The following is a 27,392-nucleotide window of genomic DNA, read 5'->3' as shown; positions in this document are numbered from 1 at the left end:
AATGTCTTTAGGCTTTGAGCTACCATCAAGCTGAAAAACTGGGGTTTCCAATCCCTTTTTATAGATCCTGGCCTATGGTCATGTTCTCATGGCACACTGACTAAGCTTAGCACAAATGTGTGAAAATTCTGGTTCCTGAGGAGGAGAACATAGTTATTTTGTTCCTCCCTAGACTTTTTAGGTCAGCACGGAGCAGCAACTAAACCAATATTTGGTTTAGCTTGTCGTACAAACCCAACATAGTTCTTAAGCTCTCTCCTTCTTAACCATAATGGGTAGCAAATGTTTGTCCTACATATCTGTGCACACACACCTCTATCCTCCAGCCACTCAGGGAAGAGGAATTTATCAGAGTTCTAGAACACATGTTGTCAAGGCAAGAACACTAAAGGGTGTGTGAAGCAAGACCGGTGAGGAGGTGAAAGAAAAGTGTAGTTGGGGAAAGAAGGTGATGTAATGGGTGGCCTAGGGTAAGTAGGTGTGGCCCAGGGGGAGAAGGTGAGGTATGTGGAGATGTGTGACCTTGAGAAAGTCTTGAAAGCATTTAGTTCCTGGGTTTCAACTCCCACTCTTGAACTGTGCCAGATGCAAAGTTCAGAGCTAGTGGTGGTTCACTCAGTTTGTTTGTGCCACATCCCATCTCTCTCTGTATGCATTTATCTCGATTTCTTTCTGCCCTCCTTTCTCCTCCTTTCTCTTTTTCTCTCCTCTCCTCCCTGCTGCCCCTTACACAGCAAACGGACTTAGAATAATAATTTTTTAAAAAAATCATGCAAACTGGAGATTTTTCCTAAGCAGCACGAGGGGGAAGGGGTTAAGGAGGGGATGCCACAGGTCAGATCCTAAGGCACTTCTAAGCCAAACCACAGTTTAGTGCAGTGGTAGTCCATATGGTGCTCTCTGGATGATGTGGGGACTTAAAATCCAATTTCTCCTAACCACTGGCAATGTTGGCTGGGGAGCTGGAGTCCAAACAGCATACAGCATACTCTGCTGGCTATCCCTGGTTTAATAGGATGAAAACAAGACCCCAGTGAACCTCAGACGTGCACATTCCCTCTATCCTTTATCCAAAGGAAGAGTTCAGATGTTGTCACTTCCATTTCCCACAATGTGGCTTCTCATTTATACCAAACCCTAAACTGTGGTTAATATTAACAGTGGCTTGCTTAAGCATAGCAGCTCCATAAACTTTGGTGGGAAGCCATTTTGACTCATGCAAACCATAGCTAATGCTAACCACAGTTGCTGGTGATTAAACAAAAATGGAAGAGGATGCTTCTGAATTCTTCAAGGCTGTGCCAGAGGAGGAGAAGGGATGGCCGTGAGGAAAGCTCATAAGCCTAAGGTTCACTAGATCTCATATTCATCATGCTAAAGCATGGTTTAGAATGACATCCAAACTCTCCTGCTACATGCAACCATATTCAAAGAGAGGACAAAATTATTTTTTGCCTAAGGCAATGAACTAGTCTGAGCCAGCCCTGTTCCTTTCTTCTAACAAATTAATACCAACAGACAGCCTTGAAGTGAAAGTGTATTTTATTTCCTCTACTTTATTTGGAAGGAACTATTTCTTCCCATGAAGGAAGGATTGTGAAGCATGTAACTTGCCTTTCCCCCGAGATTACACCCTTTATGTTTTAGCATCTGAAAGACAAAGCAGATAGCTTCTAAAAAGCAGCCCTAAACAGGGTTAGTGCTCTAATTTACAGAGGACAAAACTTTAAGAGAGAAAAGAGTTTGTTGGTAAAAGCAAATGTAAACACAGGTAGCTGGGAAGGTAATGCAGAGATCACACCAAAATGCATTCGCTCAAAAGATTAATATCTTTTCATTAAAAAGAGAAGAGAGCAACGGTGGGCTCAAAATTTGCATTTAGATCGAGTAGGTGGCAAGTGTATTGACTGCTTACAAATTCATGTTACCAAAAACAGGGAAAGGAAGGATGCAGAAAAAGATGTCCCTGTCCTCTCACAGATGTAGTGATAGTATGCTGAGGAATTTGTGTGAATTTTATGATGTTCAGTGTCGTTGCCACTTACAGCGCTGGTGTACAACTTCTGCAGGTAATTTGATGTGCTGTCAAATTCAGAGCTAGAAAATAGTCACCAGAAAGGGGTACCTACTTTCTGAATCATGCAGATTTTCCACTGAGGAAAATCTGGAGGGTTCACACAGTGATCCCACCAGCACTGTGACGGGCACTTCAAGGCTATTGCTAATTTTGGCTGTAAGTACAATCACAGACTGGCAAATTCAGGTTGCACAATTATAGTTGATTGGGAGGTCTTCAACAACAAGCCTACTTCCTCAAAAGACTGGACTTCTTGTAATCAGGAAAGTGATGGATAAATGCCCTGCAAAGTGTGGGGTGACACTGCAGGCACCACGAAGGTCAAAGTGGCTGATGGCAACACCCTTAACCTGGATACCCATCATGCATTTGCATTTTGCTGAAGTAGCTTCCCCCATGCTCCCACTTCACAATACCATCTGGTCAGGATGCCTGGCAGTGGTCCTCAAAAGCAGATGCTGGAAAGCCCTCCAGCAAACAACTAGAAGAGATATCATTGACATAAAAATCTGTTCTCCCAGTTAGTGCTCGTCTAGAGGGGCAGGTAAGATAATGGAATATCTGAGCTCGAGGGTATTTTGCGTCCACTTGAACGCCACTCTTCCCAAACCTGGTGCCCTCCAGATCTTGCTGGGCTCCGATTCCCATCATCCCCTGGCAGCATGGCCAATGGTGAAATAGTCCAACAAACAACTTGAATGTTAGGGAAAGCCATTCTAAATGCAAGACTTGCATAATTTCCTATTTACTTCAATTGACCACTTAGAGATCTTCAAAATATTAATTGGTTTATAAATGCTTTTAACCAAATGTCATTTTTATCTTAGCAAATGAAACAAAGCAAACCCACTCACCCACCCAGGGTGGCGGGGACATTTCAACCTTTCACTGTGGATTTACTATTTCTAACCTGCAGGCCTATACATCACATACTTTTGCAAGAAATGCCTTTGTGCTTAAAATTTGTGAATCACAAAAAGAGGGGGGAGTTTTGCCAATGGAAGTTTGCAGGTATGATTTGCCCCCATCTCTCCTCAATCTTTATTTCTGACACTTTCAAAGATGTTGAGATTTCCCAAGGCATAGGAGAAATGCACATAAAGCTTCACAAAATATATCCTTATGTGCCTTGTTAAAATGAAAATGGATGTTGTTCTGCAATTACTGGAGTGTGCCACAAACTCTGAAGAGCATGCACTTTTCAAAATAATATTCCAGCAGAAAATCCATAAATAAAACAGAACTTTGATAGGCTGGAGAGAACGCAATGCAGGTCAGGAGCAAACACCTGCAACGAGGTGTGAATTGCAGAAGCAGTAGAAACCACCAACTGCAGAAATCCTACAGTGAAGAACTGGTCTTCCGAAAGTAGTATACAGTCCAGAAGCGGCAACACTGCTCCCACCCTCAAGCAGGGAATGAATTTGCCACACCCTCCCTCTCATAGGAAAGAAAACTTTCAAAGTCTTTCCCGTGGGAGAAGCTGGGGGAGGCATGAGGAGGTTGAATGGCCAATCAGGAAGTGGTGGGCAGTCAGGCTTTATAAGCCTGCTCCACCCCAAACTCAACTCTTCATCATTGGAGTACCCCACATCCCGCCCTCCCTCCCTTTGAAGTGTGGGCTTCACTTCACCTGTTGTGGGGCTGAATAGGACTTTTGGGGGGAGCATTTGATTGGCTTGAATCCCAGGGACAGTGGGACCACAGTTGGAAGGAAAAAGGGTAAGCAGAGCTCAGAGGCTCCACAGCATGTTCTGGCTGCCCCTCATGTGACCCCCCCCCACACTGCCTCTTGTCACACTGTAGTTTCCAGTGCAATCTGTTGATGGCTTGACAAACAGCATGGCAATGTGTAAGTGTGCATATCTATACAGATACAGATATAGATTTATAGAATTGTAGAGTTGGAGGGGGTCCTGAGGATCACCTAGTTGAACCCCCTGCAATGCAGGAATAGGCAGCTGTCCCATACGGGGATCAAACTGGCAACCTTGAGCATTATCAGCACCATGCTCTAGTCAACTGAGCTATCCAGGCTGATATAGATATACAGTGGTACCTCAGTTTACATACGCTTCAGGTTACAGACTCCACTAACTCAGAAGTAGTACCTCGGGTTAAGAACTTTGATTCAGGATGAGAACAGAAATCGTGCTCCAGCGGCGCGGCAGCAGCAGGTGGCCCCATTAGCTAAAGTGGTGCTTCAGGTTAAGAACAGTTTCAGGTTAAGAACAGACCTCCGGAACGAATTACGTACTTAACCTGAGGTACCACTGTATACAGTATGTATACAATGTTTCACAAAAATACAGCAAGTATGGTGACTTTGTTCCAGGAAAGACCCTTGGTGCACACAATACTCTTTAGTTTTCAACACCTGGAGAGTTTGAATGAGTTAAATAATAAAACTTAATTTTGTTTCCTTCTTGTTTTCAGGGTGAGGGGGGGAAGGGGAGAAATAATTCAAATAGCAGCCCATCCAAAAGGCCATCTTCTATCTGTTTGTCTACCCATTTTAAAACATTTATGTTCATCACACACACACACACACACACAGAGAGAGAGAGAGAGAGAGAGAGAGAGAGAGAGAGAGAGAGAGAGACTTAAACTGTATGTGAAACACTGTTATACTTTAAGGGTTTTTGTTTGGTTTTTTGTTAAGGGGTGGAGTTTCCTTCTCCCTCTTTTGTGTCTTCCTGGCTATTTTAAAACTATCACACACAGAGAGAGAGATTTAACACAATTTAAATACTGCAATATCAAGGTGGTGTACAACAAAAAGTGCAAAACAATAATTAAAAGAACTGGCCAGTCAGAAAAGCTTCAATCAGCTGCATAGGCATGTTGGCATTCAAATATGACTTGATGAAAAAAGCTTGATAGAAGGTGCTTCTCAAATTGCTGCTGAGAAATAAATCTCAGCGCTGTCTTACAAGAGCTCCTCTTAATAAGTGGAAAACTACTTCTTCTTCTTTTAATAGTAACTTGGTTACAGCTTGTTCAAAACGGAAATCAAAAAGCCCCAGATACGATGCAATCTCCATTTCAATATTCTACCTCCAGCACTTATCTCCAGGTTCCTGTTCTATACAACATGCAAACATGAAAGAACTTGAACTATATTTATATATATAAAGTAGAATTTTGCATCCTTGACAATTTGGCTTAAATTAAGTGGAACACTACCCGTAAGCATCTTCATCTAAGCAATGGCCAAAAATTAATAAAAAGAACATGAAAACATGAATAGCTTTGATCACTGAATGAATGCAGTTACTTTAAAAACAGTTTATAGCTGTGCTTATGCTTGGAGAACAAGAGCACACGCACTCCCTCAGTTTACACTATTTTTTATCTTTCAGCTCAGCCAGTTTCTTTGATGGAAGCCACAAATAAGAATAATAAAAGCACCACATTTGAGCCATCGCAACCACAGATAAAAGTCACTAAGGTAAGTTTCATCAGGTTTGACTTGTATTATAGTGTCTCTGGCATTTATGCTTGATGCAATAATTAACAAATAAATAAATCAGCACACAAATCTCTCTATTTGGAATGGGAAGTGACATAGGTCTAAAATCAAAGCCCAAATACCTATTGCCCAGTGCATGACAACTGGGCAAATTAATTTAAAGAAGAGGTGGGGAACGTCTGGCCTTTGGGCCTAATCTGGCCCACTAGACCTCCACATTTGGCCCGTGAGGTCATTTAGGCCAGGCCACACACAGTTGACACCAGAAGATGGAAGACAGTAACCCCACCAGCCTGGGGACCTGGATCCCAGGGACAGGGGACCCATGGTTGGCAGGTAGATGAGTGAGAAGAGCTCAGGGACAGCAGTTCTCAGTGCCATCTGTTGGCAGCCAGGCAAACTATAGCATGACAATGTGTGTGTGTGTGTGTGTGTGTGTGTGTGTGTGTGTGTGTGTGTGTTACAAACATGCAACAAGTACACTGACTTCATTCCAGGAAACATATCTTGGGTGCACATAGCACCCTTGAGTCTCCACACCGTGCACCCCCCCGAAAGGATTGGAATGAGCTTAATAAAAACCTTCCTTTTCTTCCCTTCTTTTTTTGGGGTGCGGGGTGGGGTGGTACAGTGGTACCTCGGGTTACATACGCTTCAGGTTACATACACTTCAGGTTACAGACTCCGCTAACCCAGAAATAGTGCTTCAGGTTAAGAACTTTGCTTCAGGATGAGAACAAAAATTGTGCTCCCGCGGCACGGCAGCAGCAGGAGGCCCCATTAGCTAAAGTTCAGGTTAAGAACAGTTTCAAGTTAAGAACGGACCTCCGGAATGAATTAAGTACTTAACCTGAGGTACCACTGTAATTCAAAACAGCAACAGCCCATCCAAAAAGACACGTTTTATCTAACTATTTGTCTACTCATGTTAAAACTCTTAAGATAAACACACAGTATGTGAAACAGTGTATGTGATACTTTAAGGGTGTTGTTGCTGTTGTTGTTGTTGTTGTTAAGGGGTTTCTCTCTCCCCCCATTGTTTTCCTGGCTATTTCAAAACTATTTACCTACCTATCTATCTAATTATCTATCTATCTATCTATCATCTATCTATCTATCTATCTATCTATCTATCTATCTATCTGAAGTAGTCCCACTGAGTTAAAAGGAGCTGCTTCTCAGGGAAGAGGAATTGTAGCCCAAGTTACAAGCAAGATATTTTATGTCCTCAAAGTAATAAAGTGAGTTAATAATTGACAAACAAATTAATATCGCATGCATTATCAGTCTTTGTCTAAATTTTAATTCCCTTCTGGAAAAATAGACTGAATCCCACATTCTCCCCACATAGCTTCTATGCTTCTGAATATTTCACATATTGAATCCCAGTTCCTAAGCTGGATCATGTCAATTTCTAAATTTATTTTGTTTTTTGCTCCATAACTTTAAGTAGTATCTCGATTAGAAGTTTATGATAGGTAACAACCTCACCTCCCAATCATTCTGTATTTCTTATTTTCTTTAAGATATTATTTTTATTATTTATGTGTTTGTTTGTTTCTTTTTACCCACCCTTCACCCTAAGGTCACACTGATAAAGAAATGGGGGGGGGTATGAGCTATTAAAAGGAAATCACAAGTGGCTCAGTTCTTTCACTGCCACAATCTTTCCAGTAGTAATACCCGTTCAGTCTTCAAGACATTCTTTCTATGTAAATATAGCAGCATTATTTCATGTATCACTAGTGATCTTTACAACACAGCTGAGAAGCTAGTATTGTTCATTCCCTCCTATTGATTTTTCAGTTTTCAAAAAATTGGTTTTATCCTAAGATTGTTTATATTTTAGGGAGGGGGAGAATGTCCAACCTGACTTGAAAAATCATAGGCAGTCTGTCGAATGTGGCAGCCAGTTATTATGACTCTACAAATCTTAAATTTGTATTCAAACTTATAGGAAATGAATAACATCAGATACCCGGGAAGGGGGAGTGCGCTGCCAGCTACTTACAATTTTATGTATGTAAGTCATTTTCATAACAGAACATAGTAGTTCCAGCTGAACAGGCATGGCCCCTCTTCTTAAATCCTTTCACAAGTTTTGAGTTATACAGATGCCACCCTTGGAAATCTTCCAAGTCGTTTGCCTTGCCCTTATTTTGATGGCACACTACATAGCAAATGAGTCATCACAGTTAGGCTGCAATTCCCTATGCACAGTTACCACCAGGGCTGCATGGAAATGGGTAGCACCAGTTTTGATCTGTACATTTGTCAACAAAATACAGATCACGTTGTTTTATTTAGCAGCTCACAAACATGTAATTACTCAAGCATTCACATCGCAGAATTAGTGTCCCTAAACTAAGCTACAAAATGGATCACCGATAAACTGTTTTCAGTCGTGATGTTAGCAGGTTTCGCATTTCCTGGCACAGAGATACAATTCTTGGTGGCTTTAATGTTCCTGAACATTCTTCTACAGGTCAGATTTTAGTCTGAAGGAATTTGCAGGAAGGTGGGTGGGCTTTTTCCTGAAATTCAGCAGGGGGGAAGAGAAATGACCCCAATTCCATGTCCGACTGAGGAAGTTTACCCCATCGCAATTCTCAGTGGCAGTCCCATAACAAGAGTGAGAGTCAAGATGCTCCAAATTAAACTTGACTTTATTACTAGAGTTTCCAAAACAACAAAGAAATTTTCAACTCTCACCTAATCCTTCCTCAGACCAAGGGGAACTGTGATACATGACTACCCAGTAAGCCACTTCTGCTGCTTCCTCCTTCTCACCACAGTGTCTTCTCCCTGTCTCACCACCTGTGTTTCATCCACTGCACCCTTCACCAACATCTCATCCTTCCCCCCCACTGGCCTCCTTTGGGGCCTCCTTTTTCTCCCTTTCCTTCAATGGCATCAGTGTCATTGGTGAGGGGAGCAGCAGAGTGGTCATCATCAGCCGAGGGGGGGGGGCATCAGTGGCAGTGTGGCAGAGCTATCACTTTCCACCTTGTCTCAGCATCATACTGGGCCAGTCCTGTTACATACATCACATCTGGGTCCTTCACAATGCCTCAGATTCTCCAAAGGCTGTTCCTTTGTTTTGTTTTTGTGCAGAGATCTCGATGCTCAAAAGATTTATACCCTCCCCCCCTTCCCTTATGCAAAGGAGGAACCCTCAAAAGAACTGGAGGAATTTACAAAGCTTATCCTGTATGTAAGACCTTTATCTGTTTTATGAAATTCTGTATCAGCAATGTCTTGGTTTGAATACAGCAAACAAACAGATGGCAGATTAAAGCTCCTAAATCATATTAGTAAATTCTCCGATTTCATTTCTCAGCATTGTTAAACTTTATAGTTGTCAGGCGTAGCAACTTTGACAGGTCTTGAACCAGGAGAAGAGCCGTAGCTCAGGGGCAGAGCATCTGCATTGCATGAAAAAGGTCCCAGGCTCAGTCCCCAGCATCTGCAGGCAGGGCTGGGAGAGACTCCTTGTCTGTAACCCTGGAAACTTCCTGCCAGTCAGTACAGACTGCATGGAGCTAGATGGACTGGTGACTAGACAGTCTAAGGCAGCTTCCTATGTTCTAAGAACCTGAAACAAAGGGAGCTGCCTTACACTGAGCTATCAAGTTCAGTATTGTCTCTACTGACCGGCAGAAGTTCTTCAGGGTTTCAGGTAGGGATTTTCCTAGCCCTACATGGAAATTCCAGGTAATGAACCCGGAACTGTCTGCAGGAAAAACACATGCTTTGTCAGTGAGCTACAGCCATTCCCCAAATGAAGCCCTTCCATCTGGATCTTTGCTTCCTAAGATTCTCACAAACATCTTTATCTCACTGCCTGAAAAACACAGCAAATTAAAAATAGTTAGAAAAGTAAACAGACAGATAGGTTTTTGGAAGTCTGGATTGCCACTGAATTCTTTTTCCACTACCTGATATTTTTCCTGAGCTCCTGCTAACCATCATAAACCACCAATGGCAAAACATACTGAAACTTATGAAAGAGAGGGATGGCAGTTCAGACTTCAGAAGGTGCTGAAAGGTCTGAAAAGGAAGAACAAAGCTGGGATTCCACAGCCTTAGCTGGTGACCAAGAATGCCTTCAACTGTTTAGATATTTCCCTGCCCCATGCTTTCCTAAAGTATTCCAGAGAATATGTTCAATGAATGGCTGGCGGCATAGGCAGGGAAACTTATTTAGCCTAAGGACTGCACTCCCTCTTGGGAAACCTCCGGGGGGCCACATGCCAGTGGTGGGTGGAGCACAATAAAGAGCAATGGATGCAACTCATAACTTTGAGCTGCATTCTATATAGAAGTCAAAGTTATCTATGAACACAAATCTCCATCCATCCTCCAGGAAGCAAGCGGTATTATCACAGTTCAATTTCATATTTCAGCCACACAGAAGCGCTCAATGGGACTGTGGATGAGGACTTGTGAAAGGTGTGGCCTAGGGAGAGGGTTGTGGCCTGGACAGAGTCCTGAGGGCCAGAGAGAGAGTCCTGGAGCACCATATTTTCCCCATGACAAAGTTTCCCCAACCATGGCCTACTATACTCCATATGAGAAAGCAGAGACAGCAGACGTGTAATGGCCAAACTTGGCCCTACAGCTGTTTTGGAACTACAAATCCCATCATACCTAACTAACAGGACCAGTGGTCAGGGATGATGGGAATTGTAGTCTCAAAACAGCTGGAGGGCCAAGTTTGGCCATCACTGCAGTAGACAAACAACCAGTACACCACCTGTACCTCTTTTTGTATATTATATCCATCCATAAACAACTGACAAAATTGCAACTTACTTCACGGTCCAACAGCACTGGCGACACAACAGTGACAATGTCTCCTTTCTCCGGGTCAATATAGAACATGTTTGGAGATGGCTTGTCTGGGGTCTGCTTAAGGATATTATACCTCAGCAGAGCATTGTCTGTAGCTGGATCATCAGCATCAAAGGCAGTCACACGCATCACAGTACTTCCTGAAAAGAACAAGAATAACACCAATATGAAAACTTCATATTTGGCATGTAGCAATACAGATAATATGAACATAACAAGAGTGGAGAAGTGGGAAGAAAGTGCTCTTGTGCTCCTGCTTGTGGCCTTCCCAGAGGCATCTGGTTGGCCATTGTGAGTACACCATGATAGATTAGATGGGCCATTGGCCTGATCTATCTGGGTTCTTACGTTCTGATGTTCATTGCGTGCCAAGGCCCCATGACCCGCAGTTCCCTGGTGCATAAATAAACACATGAACAAGTGGATTTTGCTTTATGGGTTCAAATAGGCCACAACTTTATTGGTTACAAATGTGAGTGGTTCGGCTTAGGCATTGGGTGAAGCTGGATTATATCCCAACTATATCCCTGTCTGCAGGGAGTCCAACTAAATGTAAACCACCAATAGGGAGAGCCCTATAACTTACATCAAATTGGGGCACCCCGAAGGGTCCCTATTGGGGAAGTGGTATGTCTGGGCCTGGGACAGAATCCACACCCACGGATCCCATTAACAGGATTCCTGTACCCAATGCTTAACCTCACAAAGTTGTGACAATTGCTACAAGGTAAGCGAAAACCAAATGGCTGGAGCCAATTTGACAAGTGGAAAAATTCCCTCCCGGTCCGGTCCCATACATATGGCGGTCAACATTATTCTATAGCAAGGTCATATCTTAGTAAAAATGAAAAAGAAGATGGGTGGGTGGGAGAGCCGGCAAAGGGCGGTCTCCTGGCCATGCCATGGTTTAAATCTACTGCAGAGACACACCCCACTGGCGCTGATTGGTCAGCGGGGCCCACCCTCCTGGGCGGGGGCCTGCCTAGTGCTGTTGTCATGGCCAAGCCCCTGTGAGGAGGGCGCGCATCTCAGGCCCCCGCTGGATCACTGGAGGCCCTGAGACCTGGCCGCAATGCCACCCACCCAATAAGCTAAGTGGACTTGCAAGGCAATTTTGGAGCCTTTTTCAGTTGAAGAGCAAGCTACCCCCACCCCACCAACATTTTAAGCAAATACACAACAAAAGAAGCATGGCAATGATATGGGCCCTACATGTCAAAGAGATTACTGTCTATCCATGTGCTTCGTTACAAACTCCAAAACCAACCAAAGATGTGTTCAAAGGATCCCATCTATGTGACAATGGATGCATACAAAGAGGCATTATTGGTGTTCACTCCCTGCAGTGTGTGGTTCAGTTCCAAACAGGACTTAACACCCAAAGTACACTGGTGGAGAACTTCGTCCTCAATCAACCAGGGGATGCTGCAAACTCAATTAAAAGTCTTTAATGAATTTTTCCATACCCACCTCATTAGGCATATTGTTCAGCAGCCTAAAGAATCCCCTGCTGTGATCAAGTTGTAATTAAAAGAAGGCAGGGGATTATTAACCCCGGAGGCCTAAGACCGCTCCTTCCTCTCCAAATCTAGCATCCCAATTTACATGAGCTGGCTCTTCTCACTTGCCTTTTCAATCACTTAAACGCCTGCCTCCTAAATACACAGCAAAAACTCCCCAAACCAAGTTCTGAATAGAAATCTGCAAAGAAGGTTTTCCTGGGCTTTCTTGCACCAATCTGATAGGTTCATTGGAATCAAGTGTTCCTTCCTCCTCTCTCCTTAAATCACAGATATGGTGCAAAGAAATTGTTTGCTTAAAAAAAGAAAGAAAGAAGCATTCTTAGGACATCCTAACTCTTAGGATAATTAGGGGCAACAATTTTTGTCCACCTCTTCCTCATTGTACAAGCTCATGGACTGCAAAGAAGCCAATATATTGCTGCTGTTGCTGCTGCTTCCTTGCTCCCTCCCTCCCCCAGGAACATTGTTTTTGTTCAGTGCCACCCACCCCTTCCAGGTTCTTTCTTCTTGTTATAGCGACCTTGAAAAGAAGATTTCTAAGGCTTTGCTTCATTGCCACCTCAGGCACAGTTACACCCTTGAGAAATGTAACTGAGAACTGACAGCAACCAGGGCTTGTACATGAGTGATTAAAAGTCAGGCAGCTCGAAATGGAGAGCAGTGCTTGTGGAGTGCAATTTGATGTGCCACCCCACTTGGTACACACACCCTGCAGCAGTCCCCTAAAACATTGTAGGCCATAGCTTTCACCCCTTTGGTTCGCCACCACTGCAGAAAGAGCAGAAACAATGGATATTTATTTTGAAGTGAGGGGAAAACAACCTTGTTTTACCCACAAAATCCCCTTTTACACTCAGTTCCAAGTAGTGCTGAAATGATTTTGAGTGAGAAAGTCTAATTCAAGTTCCAGAATCATGCCAGTGGTCCATCTACCTCAACATTTTCAACACTGACTGGCCATGGCTCCCCAGGATTTCAGACAGGGGATCTTTCCTAGAGAGATTGGTCATAATCTACCATGAGGTTCTTCTCTGTTGCACCAAAATGAATTAGGAGTTGCTCAAGAGCATCATGGTAGATTGGAATACAGCTATGGCTACCACATTGGCTTCACTCCCCTGGCATTTTAGAGGTTGAACTTGGGGAATATCCTATGGTAAAGGCATATATCCGTATTTATTCATCCTGTTGTTGCAGGAGAAATAGTAATAATGAATAATAATGATTAGGTCTGTCACATAATTGTGATTCTGCCTGCCACCTAATTCCAGGAATCTTTGTTGATTAGTGAGGTGAGTTTTAGTCAATTAGCCAATCAATTTGTTAATTAAATTTGCATACGAGTGAGACAAACGTTTTGAAACAAGAAATATAGTTTGTTTCTAGAGGAAACACTAATGTGCCATAGCAAGTATCATGTGGGAAGAGGCATCCTCTATAATATGTAAGAGGAGAACCTTTTTAGTAGATCAATAGCATAAACCTAACATGGCTCAGTCATAGAGATCCCAAGAGACTTCAGTTGAGAGGAGAGTGAGTCTTGATATAGTTGGAGTCGCCAAGGACAGAGAGAGCAGGCGGCTACGCTAACATTGTATGTGAGTAACATCCCTTCCCTCACCCACACCCTGTAAGAATGAGTGTTGCTGTTCACTCATTTGAGGAAAGGCAGGGTCTTGCTTAGGGTCTGTTCAATACACCTTTCTGCCTGGGGAGAAGGAAGAGATCCCTTCACCCACAATTCCAACCTCTAAAGCTACATAGACTCCTAGTTAAATCTTACTTCAGCACTAGTGATGGGACAGCACCCTTTAGCAGGAGGCTGAGAGGCTACAAACAAGCACAAAGAGCTCTCAACACCTAACTACAGCTGTTATGTGCCCCACAATATCTGCCACCTGAGGCAACTTCCTCATTCTGCCCAGTGGTAGGGTCCAGCTATGGGACCACAGGGGCTTCATGCCCATTGATGTTTATGCCTCCTTTAAGGGCAATATCTTTCAACCCACCATATCCAGGGGGTTGAAGTTTTATTTAGGGGGTGTAAGACAGACCATGCGGTACACAGTTTTGCTCCTCAGCACCTCACTGATACTGCTGTTTCCCTCCACAAACATATCCCCACCCATCCAAATGATACACATTTTTGAACTAATACTAATGCATTAATTAGTGTGTGTGTGTGTGTGTGTGTGTGTGTGTGTGTTTTCTTCACTATTGTTGCACAAGATTTTTCTGTTTTTTTTTAAAAAAGCACTGTGCATTTCTTTAAAAGGTAATAACATGAAGATCAATTGGTTTTGGTCTGTGCTCATGTAGCTGGGTTCATATTTCAAAAGGATCTATAGCTCAGTAATCACCCAAATGTATTAAATTGAAGATGCATACCTCCCTGGCATTACTCCATCATAAAGTTTTATTCTTCATAAAAGATTCATTTCCCAAGACTCATAAACTGACTATTTCTAATTTGGTGTCATTTTATAAATGCTTCCATTCTGGGCATCAATCATAAATGCAGCTGGGTTCTGCGGCCCCAAACAACAGCTTGCAAAATGATTGTGTTAAAACAATATGTCTGTTGCATTGCATACGTGTGTTTGTGCTTGTGTGCATTATATAATCAAATGGTGGAACAAGTTAATTAACATATGTACAATCAGCAGAATTGTTAAAGTTCTTTCACATACTTGCAAACAATGCTTTTGTGCTCACAGTTAGGAAAAATTCAGTTTTTCATGCACACTGGCTTTTTTTTTGTCATTACTTCAAGCTAGGCATCTGAGGAAGTAGTCCCATTCATTTTGCAAAGTTTCCCATCCAGTTTGTGTTTAAAGGAAATCTTACCTAATTCACACTTTCTGGAAGAAGAAGAATACAGAAACTGACATACACAAATCTTTCAAAAAAAATCACTTGTTTGAATTTTGTAGTGCAGTCTAGCCAAGTAATAGGTACCAAAAAAAGACAGATACTAAGGTAAAGTGTCTATGTGAATGTATATATTCATGAAAATAACATACCAAATGCATTATATTGGGGGTGGCTTTATAAAAATATGCCTATTCAGAGAAGTTTAAACTCAAATGTTGATGAATTCCCCATAGGAATTCTTTTTTTAAAAAAAATCCCAAGCTGATGTGGAAATGTAGAAAATGGTACTGGAGAGTAGAAAAATGAGGAACTGAGAGAAAACCAACATTGACAGACTTGGCAATGCCTGGTCAATAGAACCAGTGTGGTGAAGTGTGTGGACTGTTGAACTATGATATGGAAGACCCGGGTTCAAATCTCCATTCAGTCATGAAGCTCACAAAGTGACCTTGGGCCAGTCACTCACTCTCACCCTAACCCACCTCACAGGGTTGTTCTGAGAATAAAATGGGGAAGGAAAAACCATCTACACAATCTTGAGCTTCCTAGAGGAAAAGATGGTATATAAACATGATGAATAAATAATAATAAATAAGAGCAAAACCTCCTGGTGAGAGCCCATCCTCTCATGTCAATCTTGTATCTCATGTCACCTTTTGAGCAAGGTAGTTACACATAATGGTTGCCTCTTTCATTTGAAAAGGGGATGTGAGGGAAGCAAGCAAGCCTAGATTATGAAAGGCCTGCCTAATTCATTGTGATCGAAATAAATCAACTTTTTGGAAAGTGGAATGGTGGAGGGTAGATGACTGGCTGCGACGCTCATCATAACTAATTACATGTTTGACTGTCAATTTGTACTTTAAAGAAAAACAAGCCCTGGGGAAGCAAAAACAAATAAAAGAAGAACGATCTATTATGTCTCCAATCAAGTACATTTGAATTGCAGCCTCAAATATTAACTTATGGCTGTTATTAAACTTGGAAGTCTCGCTCAATAGAAGGATGTTTAGCAAGAATTAATGAGTTCAGTCTCTTAGAATAGCTGAGCATTTTGCAGAGTCAAAAATTTCCTAACCTCAGGAACTCTTGTTTTGTCTAATGCATATTTACATGGCTGCCTAATGCAAGTTACTTTAAAGATTCAAGTTGCCCTTTCAGCATTCATCACAGTAAACATCTCACCTGGCTAACATCGAGAGGTCAGGAGAGCCCTGCTTACTAATGGAGCCTCCATACTGACAGCCCAAGAAGTGTACTAGAGATGTTTGATCTCTCTGTGCCCCAGGTGTTCACTCGTTAAATCTGCCCTGTCCCATTTACCCACACAAATCCACAATTTAGGAGTGTTAAAATATGAACTTCTTTCACTTTTCAAAATACACATTTCCAAACCTCAAACTTCTTTCAAAATATGCATATCTAAAAGTAGTTTCTCTCAAAATAATGAATTCTCAAACACATTTCTCTTTTAAAATAAATAAATAAATGAGAAGGATGTCACAGCAGAATTCAAGCGACAACAACGTTCACAAATTGATTGCTCCAGGCAGCGTAGATCAGGTAAGTTTGCATTTGTCCGACCTGGTATCAGACAGTTTCATATGTGCAGATAGATAGATATTCCATATTCTACACTTGCAGATCACTGTTGTTGTGAAGGAAAAGTCAGTGTAACAAGCTTAACGCTAGTTGGTTGGGATTGTCCTGACATAAATTCACTGGGGCAGTGGGTGCAAGGACACCCCCCGCCCAATGGGTCCATGAGATGAAGACCCATTCTCGCAATCAAGGCTGAGCTTTAGGCAGCTGTCAGATACTGGCCCACCAGCCCCAGTCTACACTCAAATGGTCCCTACCTGCCTGCCTTGCTACTTACAACTAGTCCAGGGGACTGCACTGCCTGACAACCTCCTTGTTGCCCCTTGCAGAATTCAACAGGGAGGAGGATGGGGGGAAACTAGAATTAGTTAGCACTGACTATTCTTGACTGTGCCTTCACCTACTGTTGATCTCCCTGCCTTCCACCTTACTAGTCCCCAAAGTGCACCAGACAGCACTGGGATTGATCCAGAAGCCAGGAATTGAATCAGGAGTCGCAAGTTGATGGATGCACAGAACTGTACCAGAACCAGGAAGGCTGTGTCCATTTATTCTCATTATGCTCTGGAAGAAGTAGCATGTGCAAGCAAAGATGTTGGTAACAAGCATGCAAGTTCTGTGCCTGTTGTCATCCCTGCTGTGATCCATGAATTGGAGGCTGATTGTCTACTACAGCAAGAAGCCTGCTCTGCTTGTCCATGCAATGTAGAATTTCTACTTTTCATGAGTAACTTCCATAAGTATAGGAAACTCCCTGCTGCACAGGCAGCCCCCCTTCATGCTCCCACAAGAGGCAGTGATGCCCACAAACTTGGATGGCTTTAAAAGAGGATTGGACAAATGCATGGTGAAGAGAGCTATCTGTGGCCGTGAACCCTGTTGGCTATGATCTGCATCCACTGTTGGAGGTAGTATGCCTCTGAATACCAGTTGCTGGGAATCACAAGTAGGCAAAGTGCTGTTACCCCCAAGTCCTGCTTTTGGGCTTCCCATAGGCATCTGGTTGGCCATTGTGAGAAGACCCGATGGGCCACTGGCCTGATCCAGAAAGCTCTTGTGTTTTTGTGGAAGCTAAAAATAGTTCTGAATCAGGAAGATGTTCCAAGATGAAGTTCTGCATGTTCACCACATGAGGCAGCCACACGCAAGTGTTTCCAATCCAAGCTCAGGCAAACCCAAGCATCACATACATACAATCTTATATGGATACTATCTCTATCCATGATCTATTTTATGCATATTATACCCTGTCTGTTGCGAAGCGTTCTTTTTACATGTGAAGTTGAACAGGAGGAGCTGACAGATACAGACTTTTGGATCATTGGACATTTTCAGTGTAAAACTCTGTGCAACTGTCACTTTCTCTTTCAGATCAATTACTGGATGAGATTTAAAACACCACAGAAACACTTGGGGTACGGGGGAGCCACTAAAACATCCAATATGACAGCAACCAGTCTTATAATTTATTTAATTTTCTACTGGGGGGAAAAAGCAAACTGAACACCCGCTTCCTCGATTTTCCCTAACCCGCATATTTCAGGTGTAAACAATAATAGCAAAGTTCATACAAGCAATGAAGTGAGAGAGACTGAAAGTTGCTAATATTAACATGAAGGAAAAATGTTAACGCAACCATATATTATGGAATGCAGCAGGTGCAGTATGCCCTGTAGAGTCTTTGTTCATGTGATGGATAAATGGCCAACCGTCTGTCATCAAAGTATCTCTCTTTTTGCCCCCTAGACACACAACAGTTTTGCATCAGTTATTCAGAAAGTGCAAGCTACATTACATTATACTGTTTTTGCACATTTAAACCTTTTGCTGCTTTCCAGTTTCTAGCTATCGATATTCTTGCAGCTATTAAGAAGTAACCAATTAAATGTTTATATAATAACCCTTGATTGTCTCCACTGTATACACCCAACAACGCTATTCCATGAAGGTTTTTTATTTCCCACCCAGTATTTTTGTTGTAACTGGATGAGATTTAAAATACCACTGAAGCCCTTGGGGAGCGGGATTGGTGCTAAAACCTCCAGTATGACAGCAATCAGTCAGAAATGACTTATAAAGGCAAGGCAACAGTAGTAAGTGGGAATTACTTTTCCATTGAATGCTCTCATAAAACATCAGCCAAGTGGAGATTTACAGCCAGGTCAGACTTTAGTAATTCCAGCGCTTAACCTCTCCTACTCCCTCCACCCTCTCCCCCACCCCAGGGAACTTTATAGGTGTTTGGGTAGGAGAAATTATTCATGTGCTAAGGTTACTTGGAAATGAGTTATGTCCACTCTTGTTGGTAGAAATATACCTCGTTGTTGAACGCCAGCATATGTTAAAAAGCATTCATTAAGAGCCTGGCGCTCTTGGAGGGATTGTGAAATATGGCACATCCAGGAATAAGGATGTGAAGGTGCATTGTCGTGAAGGAACCATTTCTGATACTGATGTGCTGCTGCTGAGCTCCCTTATAGAGATGGAACCAAACTACTAAATCCAAAGATAGCTGGAGAGAGGAAGGAAGGGTCAGAAAATGTTATATGTTACGTTCCCCCTATAGCAGAGATGGGGGATAGGGTTATTCATCTCATTGTCCTCTGTGGTGGAATATTACATAATTACTTACTTACTTACTTACTTACTTACTTACTTACTTAATTGTGTAACTAATTATGCTATCTATATATTATTCCGTTGTCTTTGTCCATGGAGTTTTCTTGGCAGGAATATTGGATTCCTGCTCCAGGTAGATTACATTTAGTCAAAGCTCTCCACTATGGCCCTGCATGGCATAGCTCATAGCTTCTCTGAGTTATTCAAGCCCCTTTGCTACAACAAGGAAGTGATTTCCATGAAGGAAATCAGCCCTGAGTGCTCACTGGAAGGACAGGTCCTGAAGCTGAGGCTCCAATACTTTGGCCACCTTGTGAGAAGAAAAGACTCCCTGGAAAAGATGTTGGGAAAGATGGAGGGCACAAGGAGAAGGGGATGACAGAGGACGAGATGGTTGGACAGTGTTCTCAAAGCTACCAACAGGAGTTTGACCAAACTGCGGGAGGCAGTGGAAGACAGGAGTGCCTGGCATTCTCTGGTCCATGGGGTAATGAAGAGTCAGTCACAACTAAACAACAACAGCAACATATATTATTCTGCACCATTCATTTCAATGTGAAGAAAATCAGATGGGGGCATCTGGCTTGGCAGCAGTGCATGTACCGGTAAAAAGAATCTAGGGGTAGACCACAAGCTTAACATCAGTCAACTGTGTGAATCAGCAGCAAAAAAAAATACCCTTATACAATTCTAGGCTAAATCAACAGAAGTATAGTGACCAGATAAAGGAAAGGAATAGTACCACTCTGTGCAGGCTTGGTCAGAGCCCACCTGGAGTGCTGTGTTCAGTTCTGAGCACCACAGTTTAAGAAGGATATTGACAAGCTGCAACATGTGCAAAGGGCAACTGAGATAGTAAAAGGTGTGGAAACCAAGCCTTATGAGGAATAATTGAGGGTGTTGGCAATGTTTAGCCAGGAGAAGAGAAAACTGAGAAGTGACATAACATCCATCTCCAAATATCTGAAGGGCTGTCACTTGGAAGATGCAGCAGCATCCAATCCAATGGATTCAAAATGCAGGAAGCCCACAACTTGTGCATGCTTTACTTCCATGATCAGTCTTACGCGGGTGGTGGGGGAACAAATAAATGGAGAGCCCTTGCTTTCTTACTGGACTTTGAGAAGGTGGCATGAAGGCTCCAGCAGCATCTCAGATCCCTCACATTGCCTTCCTTACCAGCCTCTGGGAAGGAGGTGTGGATGCTCTGGGGGGTATCCCAGAGGCCAGTAAGGAAGGTGCCACCTTACTTAGCAGGGTCTGGAAGGGTCACAGGAGGGCTCTGGGAAGCTCTCAGGGCCCTCTCATGCCCTTAGTAAGCAGCCCTCTGTCTCACATGGGAGTGATTCCAGGGGTTCCTGGCTGCACAATTTTGCCTTTGTGCACAGACCCCTGAAACCGAACCCTCGGGTTAGTGGCAGACCCACTGTACACGAAAGGAGATTCTGATTAGGCAGCAGGAGGAGCTTTCTGGTGGTAATATCTATTTGACAATGGAATGGACTACCTTGGAAAGTGGTGGCCTCTCCTTCACTTAAGGTTTTGAAAATCAGGGATTCTTTAGCTGCGATTCCTGCACTACAGGGGGTTGGTTTAGAGGACCCCGGGGTACCTTCCAACTGTACAATTCAATGATTTTGTGAAGCACAGCAAGGGAGCCATCAATTATATATTGTTTGTGGGATAAAGAGGGACAAAAAGAGCAGCAGCAAATACTGATTACATTGGCTGGATTGAATTCCATTCTGGACTGAATGGAATGAATAAGCAAACACTGGCAACTTCTGTGCCCATTTCTGTATCCTTTGGAATTCTCTTGACATCCCAAGTCAGAAACTATTTCCATCCAGGGGGCTCCTCCAATCCTCACAGACCATTTCAACAGCTGAGCAGGGCTTGTCCCCCAGTTAATAGTCTTATGTTGCCATGTTGTCAAGTGGCACATTTTGCTTTGCCCTCATGGTTTCAAATCACACCATGTGGGCAATGGCACAGGGTTTTGCAGGTGCTGCCCATCAAGGGTGCCTGATTTTGGCAGAGAGCCACACCTTTACCTATCCCTTAAATGTGCAGATTGTATTCATTCTCTTCCTAAAATTCTCATTTTATACACATTTCCCCCATAAAACACACGTTTGTGTATGCATTACAAACTAACAAACCCCAAACTGCATTACAAAATGGAGTGGGGAGTGTGCAATCCTATTTGTGTATCAGCTTGGGAACTGCAAGCTTGATCCTTAATTATAGGAACTTTGGTTGCAGGGCTGGGAAAGCCCCAGATCAAGCCCTTTAAGCTTTCTGTCCTTTAGCACCTTCACAGGCTGAGCAGGCAGGATCTGTCTCACGGCTAGATGCTGATCTCTCACCCATCTCCTCCTGGCCTCAGCACTTCACTTGTCAGCTTTCAATCCAAGCCATTTTTATTGTTACCGTATACCATCATAGATGTGCACTTATTGCTGGATTTGCCGTGCCAGTTTCCTCGTTTCCCCCCAAAGCGAGCCGGGATTGCTTGCCATAATTCAAATTTGATTCCAGACGTTTACAGGCTGTTTAAATGCAGATGCGGACTTTATAGTCTAGAACGGCTAAGCACAGAGCTTACGAATAGAAATAAATCCTGCAAGACTTTTGCCTTATCTTGCTTTCCATATCCAAATGTGGGTGAGTGGGGGGGGGGGTTCGCCCCTTCCCACTATAGCTTCTCTGCTTTCTTTCTTATTCTCTCCTAATATTTCCCCATGCTACAGAATAGCAGTTAGAGAGTCAGCCTAGGACTAGGGATGGAGAAAGAATCAGTTCGGTTCTCTTTTTGAAGTGGGTCAACCCAATTTGATGGCAACTAAACTTGCTTGAGGATGGAAGTGCAAGTCCCAGGCATATTATGCACTTCTCCAGATTGTGCAAAGCAGTTTTGGTGCACAGAAACTGAGCACAAAGGGTTGTTATCACATGAGTTGTTGTTATTCACGATCATCTCAAGGCAATGTACAATAAAAACAGCAAAAAGCAGTGAAAAACACACATCAAAAACCTGCTGGTACATTTAAAACAAAACTTAAACAAGACAGACTAGACACTCCTGGCAAAGACTCATTTCTCGATCTGGGAATGCCTGTCAGAACAAAAATGTTTTCAATTGTTTCCAGAAAATGCAGATAGTGGGCACCTGTCATACCTTGACAGGAATGCTACTCCACAGAACAGGGGCAGCCCAAATTCTGTACTATTCTTCCACCCACGCACCCTCTGTAATATATTAGAAGGAAGAAAATAAACTGAGCAAAATGAAATTGATTAGTTAATTTGCTCTAAATAGATATATGTAAAGGTTCTCCACTTCCACTAATTTTGTAAGCCAGGAGCTATCTTAATTAAAGCCAATGGAGAAAAGAAAAATAACAATGCTAAAGAATTACTTTGGAGAAGACTCAGTTTGTATTACAGCGAGATATATTCCTTTCTCTCTCTCCTTGCTGATAACTGCATTACTTGATCAGAGCAACCAGTCTCTTTTCTGTTCCAGCTTTGACAGAAAATGTCACATAGTCTTTATTTGCTACTATAATGGGAACAAAATACACCTCCAACCACATATGCAACAGTGCCACCCCCAGAATGCTTCTTCACAACATAGCACACAATCAGTTATTCCATTATATTTTAGCCTTCATCATGTGAGTGGAAGTGGCATGATCATAACAACTGTGAGGCAATTGCAAAGCAAAATGCCAACAATTTTTGAAGTTAATTGGGTTGCAAACTCTATCCCACCGCATCCCCCGGTAATAATTAACACAAACGTAAGTTTCCACTAGATTCTCCTAGATTTCTGGCTTTTATGTCATGCGAAGGATCACATAAAACATGAAAAGTAACAGGCAAGGAAACCTCAGGATGATAAAACAAAGTGTCAATAAAGGCTAACATGCCGTATGCTAAGAGCAAATTCAGACTCTTGAGTACCACCAAAACAGCACCATCAGTGTTCAAATGCGAGGTATCAGCAGGCTCAGTGGAACCTCCAAGTTTGCAAAAGTAAACAAAATCAAGGTGATAGTTTTTATCACACTCCTCCTGCAAACAAAACTATGCAGAAATTAAGCCAACCACTTTGCAGTTTGATGGTGATGTGATAGTTCTGCTTCTTTATGATCCAGGAGTAGAAGGAAGCTTGCCTGTGGTTACTTTCTATGCAGTTGTGGCTGTGCGTGAAGTTAGTCTTGAAATAAGTTTTTTGATTTGTTTTGTTTTCAAAAGTTAGAGCATCACCTCCAGACACCAAAGAAATCTCTGTCCCTCTCAGGCAAGAATCACTTCGGCTGAAGTGCTGTATTTTTCACTTCCAGAATAATGTCATGTTCCAGTTTTCCAAAATATGAGGTCATCAGCACTGCCTTTTAATTCCTGGCTCCTAAATTCTGTGCTGAAAAAGACTAATCACTCTCTGTCTGATGCTATTATTTATCATCGTCTATTTCCAACTGCACATCATGCATTATATTTTGGGGGTGGTGAATTGATGAACTCTTAAATATTTCATGACTTCATCTCTTCTTCTTTTTTGCACTCTGTGGCTCCTCTTTTGAGTGGCAAGTTTAATTGGCTGCGTGCTAATCCTCTGCTATTAAGTTTGGCATCAAAGCAAAGGATGGCCTTCACACATTTGCTCACATTCTAACTCCAATCTGCATGTGAGCCAATGCTCACGGAACAGCCAATCAAGAGACGTATTCATATGAGTTATATTTTTTGGGGGGGGAGGGGGACAATAACCCTATTCATGCAACACAGGTTTGTAACCGCTCACTGAAATCCTGAATGAATGTAAATGAGGTATTGTTCTACTCTTGTTGATATGTTACACTGAACACAGGTAGAAGCTGTCTTTACACAGGTAAAGGTGAAAGAGTGCCCACTTGTTGATTTGTACTGCTCAACTATTGTGTACACAGGCACACAGATTGTACACCCACTGAACACTGCATTTTATAGTGTACAACTTAATTACTTAGATGTAATATGTAAACATACATAGCCATGTTCCACCAATAGGAGTAGTATAGCTGGCGGGTAAGTAGGAAAATGAACTTTCTCCACTGTGGCTCCCAGAATGTAGGACACTCAACCATGAGAGAGGATCAAATGTCTGGTGCAAAGCTGATTCTAGGTCCATCTAGGTACTGTTAACTCTGACTGGCAGTGGCTCTCTAGGGCAGAAATGGGAACATTTTTCAGCCTGAGGGCCACTTAGCTGTCTGAGGACCACATGCTAGATGCCCAGGCACAAACTTGAAAAGTACGAGCCTGTGCCTAGAAAGCACAAAGGGAAATTATTGTGGATGAGCCCTTAGTGAATGTTGATGATTTTTCATTGTCTTGTACTTTGCTAGCAGGTGTTGAGGTCCCATTGCTAGGACAAAAAGATAAAAGGAAGTACTTCTTAATGTGCTTCATAGAAATTGCTCCCACAGAAGGCACTGATTGCCACCAACTTAGATGGCTTTAAGTAAGGATGAGACAAATTCATGGAGGAGAAGGCTAGTCATGAAGGATATGTTTTGCCTCCAGAGTTGGAGGCAGTAATGCTCCTGAATATCAGTTGCTGGAAACTTACAGGGATGAGAGTGCTCATGTGCTTGGATCCTGCTTTGGACTTCTCACAGGCATCTCACTGGCCAACATGAGAAGTGGATCCTGGAGTAGATTGGCCATTAGTCTTATCCAGCAGGATTGTCTTTTGTTATTATGTTTGTATGACACTTCCACAGTAGATAGGGTTGAGACATTTTTTGCCAAATTTCCCTCTCTACAGCAGCCCTCCCACCCGCTAAATCTGTGGGGTACTTCTGCTGGATCCAAAGCCTTCTCCAAGTGGAAGGAATGCTCCTGTTTGCAATGTCTGGACCCAACCCAAAGGGTGAGGAGGGATATGGACAGGGGTCTTGCTTTGCTCCCAACCTCCACATTTTAATTGCAAATTCTGAATGGAGACTATGGTTCCAGTCATACATGTACATTATGTTGGCTGCTGCTGAACATTTGGAGGTTGGGCACACAGGTCTCCTCATTCACCACTGATGATCTTAGAGCATCAGTGCACCACAGTATTGCAATTTATCATTTCATCCTAATATTGATTTCAGAGTCAGCTCTTGTTAAATTGATCCACTAAAGATCTCAAAGCCCAAGCACAACTGATAATTAAGGCTTGACATGACTCTTTTTATATGGGTGAAGTATTATATACTTGTTTATTGATTTCCCCAAAAGTAATCCTCTTCAAATTAATACAAATGATTAAAAACAACATGTTGCCCTTTCCATGTTTTCTTCCTCCTACAGCACTGATTTTTTTCATAGGCAATTCCATTATAGGTGATTAACCTGCATTTTTCTTCTTCCTTTCCTTTCGGCGATCGGACTGGTTTTTAGCGCACCTTCCAACCTTTCAATGTTTGTTACTGCTATTCAGCTTAGGTTGACACCAGTGATAATGGGAGTGCATTAGGTTGCAATCTTGACCCTACTTACCTGGGAGTAAGCCCCAGTGAATTCAACAGGACTTACTTCCAAGGTAGACATGGTTAGAATCATGCAACTTTGTAAGCCTTCAGTGTATGACAAATAAAAATACGATTTTCTTTATTTAACATTCATTCTTGTGTCTACTCCAGGCTGAGCCTTAAAAAAAGGGGGGAGGGAGTGTGTATATTCTACAGAATGTCAACAATACAGGCCATATTCACACCATACATTTAAAGCACCATGATACCACTTTAAAGACACCTGGCTTCCCTCAACGAATTCTGGGAGCTGTAGTTTGATAAGGATGGTGAGAGGATCCTCTCACAGAGCTGCAATTCTGAGCATCCAACACTCTGGTCAATACACCACATTGGCTTGCAATGCTTCTCTATGCCAAAAACAACCACACAAAATACTCTCATCTGGTTTTATAAGATATTTCATATTACAGGATCAAATCCGTAACTGCATAAAGGGATTTCTTCTCCCAAAAACCCCTCAGTGTGATTAAAAACAAGAACAACAACAAGTGGATAGAGCTCTTGCTTGGGGCCTTACTCACTTCTGAGATTTATTAGTATCCTTTTCCACTGGCTTATTTGAAATCTTACTCTCTGTGAATTTGAACTGTAAACCTTCAGATTAGTCACCCGAACAGCTGAAAGTCAATGTGCAAGGTTCTCTTTAAGACAACTGCTCAGTTGTTGCTTCTTTCGAAGGCATTAACAATGCTCTTCAGAATTGCAAGAATTGCATTTATAATTCCACTCCCCCCACTTAGATCTTATATCTCAAGAGGAGATAGAGAATTCATTACCCTTCAAACTTTCCTCTTGCTTCCTATAGGACTTTTCTTTTTACAGGAGGAGGGGGGAGGGAATGAGTATATAATAAATAACTTACTGACTTTGATAGACTTTTAAACATTATTATTTTATGTCTGTTTATCCACAAAGAAATGCCAATGACAGTTTGTGATCTAATACTGAGCCACATGATTTATACCTATGGATTATGTGTCAGATTTGAAAAATTATGGTTTAAATCTTTCAGCCCTTGGAAAACCAACTAGGGCACACTCTAGCTATATGAGTCAAAGTCAAATGAAGTTGTTTGTACATTTTAAAGCATTTTCCCTATTATATACTTGGGAGAATCTTCCAAAATTCTCTTTAGCCAAACATCTTCCTGGATTTTGGAGTGCTGGAAGTGCAACTGATCCAGTAGGAATTCCATTGTTCTGGAAACATACAGATATAGATATTATTGCTGCATGCTACCACAATCTCTGAGTAGTAAGAGAATCCAGGGGTTCCTGGTGCTTACCCAGGATTCATGTTCCATTTGGAATGAGGCACAGTAGATACTTTATATTGTTTATTTACACATTATATACAACCTGAGCCTACGATGTGGGGGTTCACAGCATTAACAGCCTAAGAGGGTCTTGCTTCCCCCATAGCTACAGCCCTGGTTTCAAAGAGAAACCAAACTTCGCTCTAATTCTCTCACTTCCTCGCTTGCTGCTTTGCCTCCAGCTTCTAGCTAATATCGCAGTGGTCAGCCTGTGGGATGCCTGTGGGAAACAGGCAAGCAGGACCTGAAAACAACAGCACTCCCCACCCCTCCCTCCCTGTGGCTCCCAGCAAATGGTCTTCAGAAGCATTACTGCTTCCAGCAGTGAAGGCAGAGCATAGTCATCATAGTTAGTAGCCATTGATAGCCTCATCATCCAAGGATTTGTCAAATTCTCTTTTAAAGCCATCCAAGTTGGTGGCCATCCCTGCCTCTTGTGGGAACAGGTTCCATAGTTTATCTGTGTGCTACCATGTGTAGAAGG

The 27,392-nt window shown here is 42.5% G+C and overlaps 1 protein-coding gene across 1 annotated transcript in view; it reads right to left on the bottom strand.

Moving 5' to 3' along the window:
* The window catches only part of CDH13 (cadherin 13), a 589,050-nt gene that overhangs the window by 164,892 nt on the left and 396,766 nt on the right, over positions 1-27,392 (bottom strand). The window contains exon 7 of the mRNA XM_053400135.1: positions 10,365-10,543. Within this exon, the coding sequence (XP_053256110.1) occupies positions 10,365-10,543 (179 nt within the window). The remainder of the gene's footprint in view (positions 1-10,364; positions 10,544-27,392) is intronic.

This window comes from Podarcis raffonei, chromosome 8, assembly GCF_027172205.1.
Source record: "Podarcis raffonei isolate rPodRaf1 chromosome 8, rPodRaf1.pri, whole genome shotgun sequence".
In the NCBI taxonomy this organism is placed as follows: Eukaryota; Metazoa; Chordata; class Lepidosauria; order Squamata; family Lacertidae; genus Podarcis; species Podarcis raffonei.
This window is presented reverse-complemented; position numbering and strand designations above follow the sequence as displayed.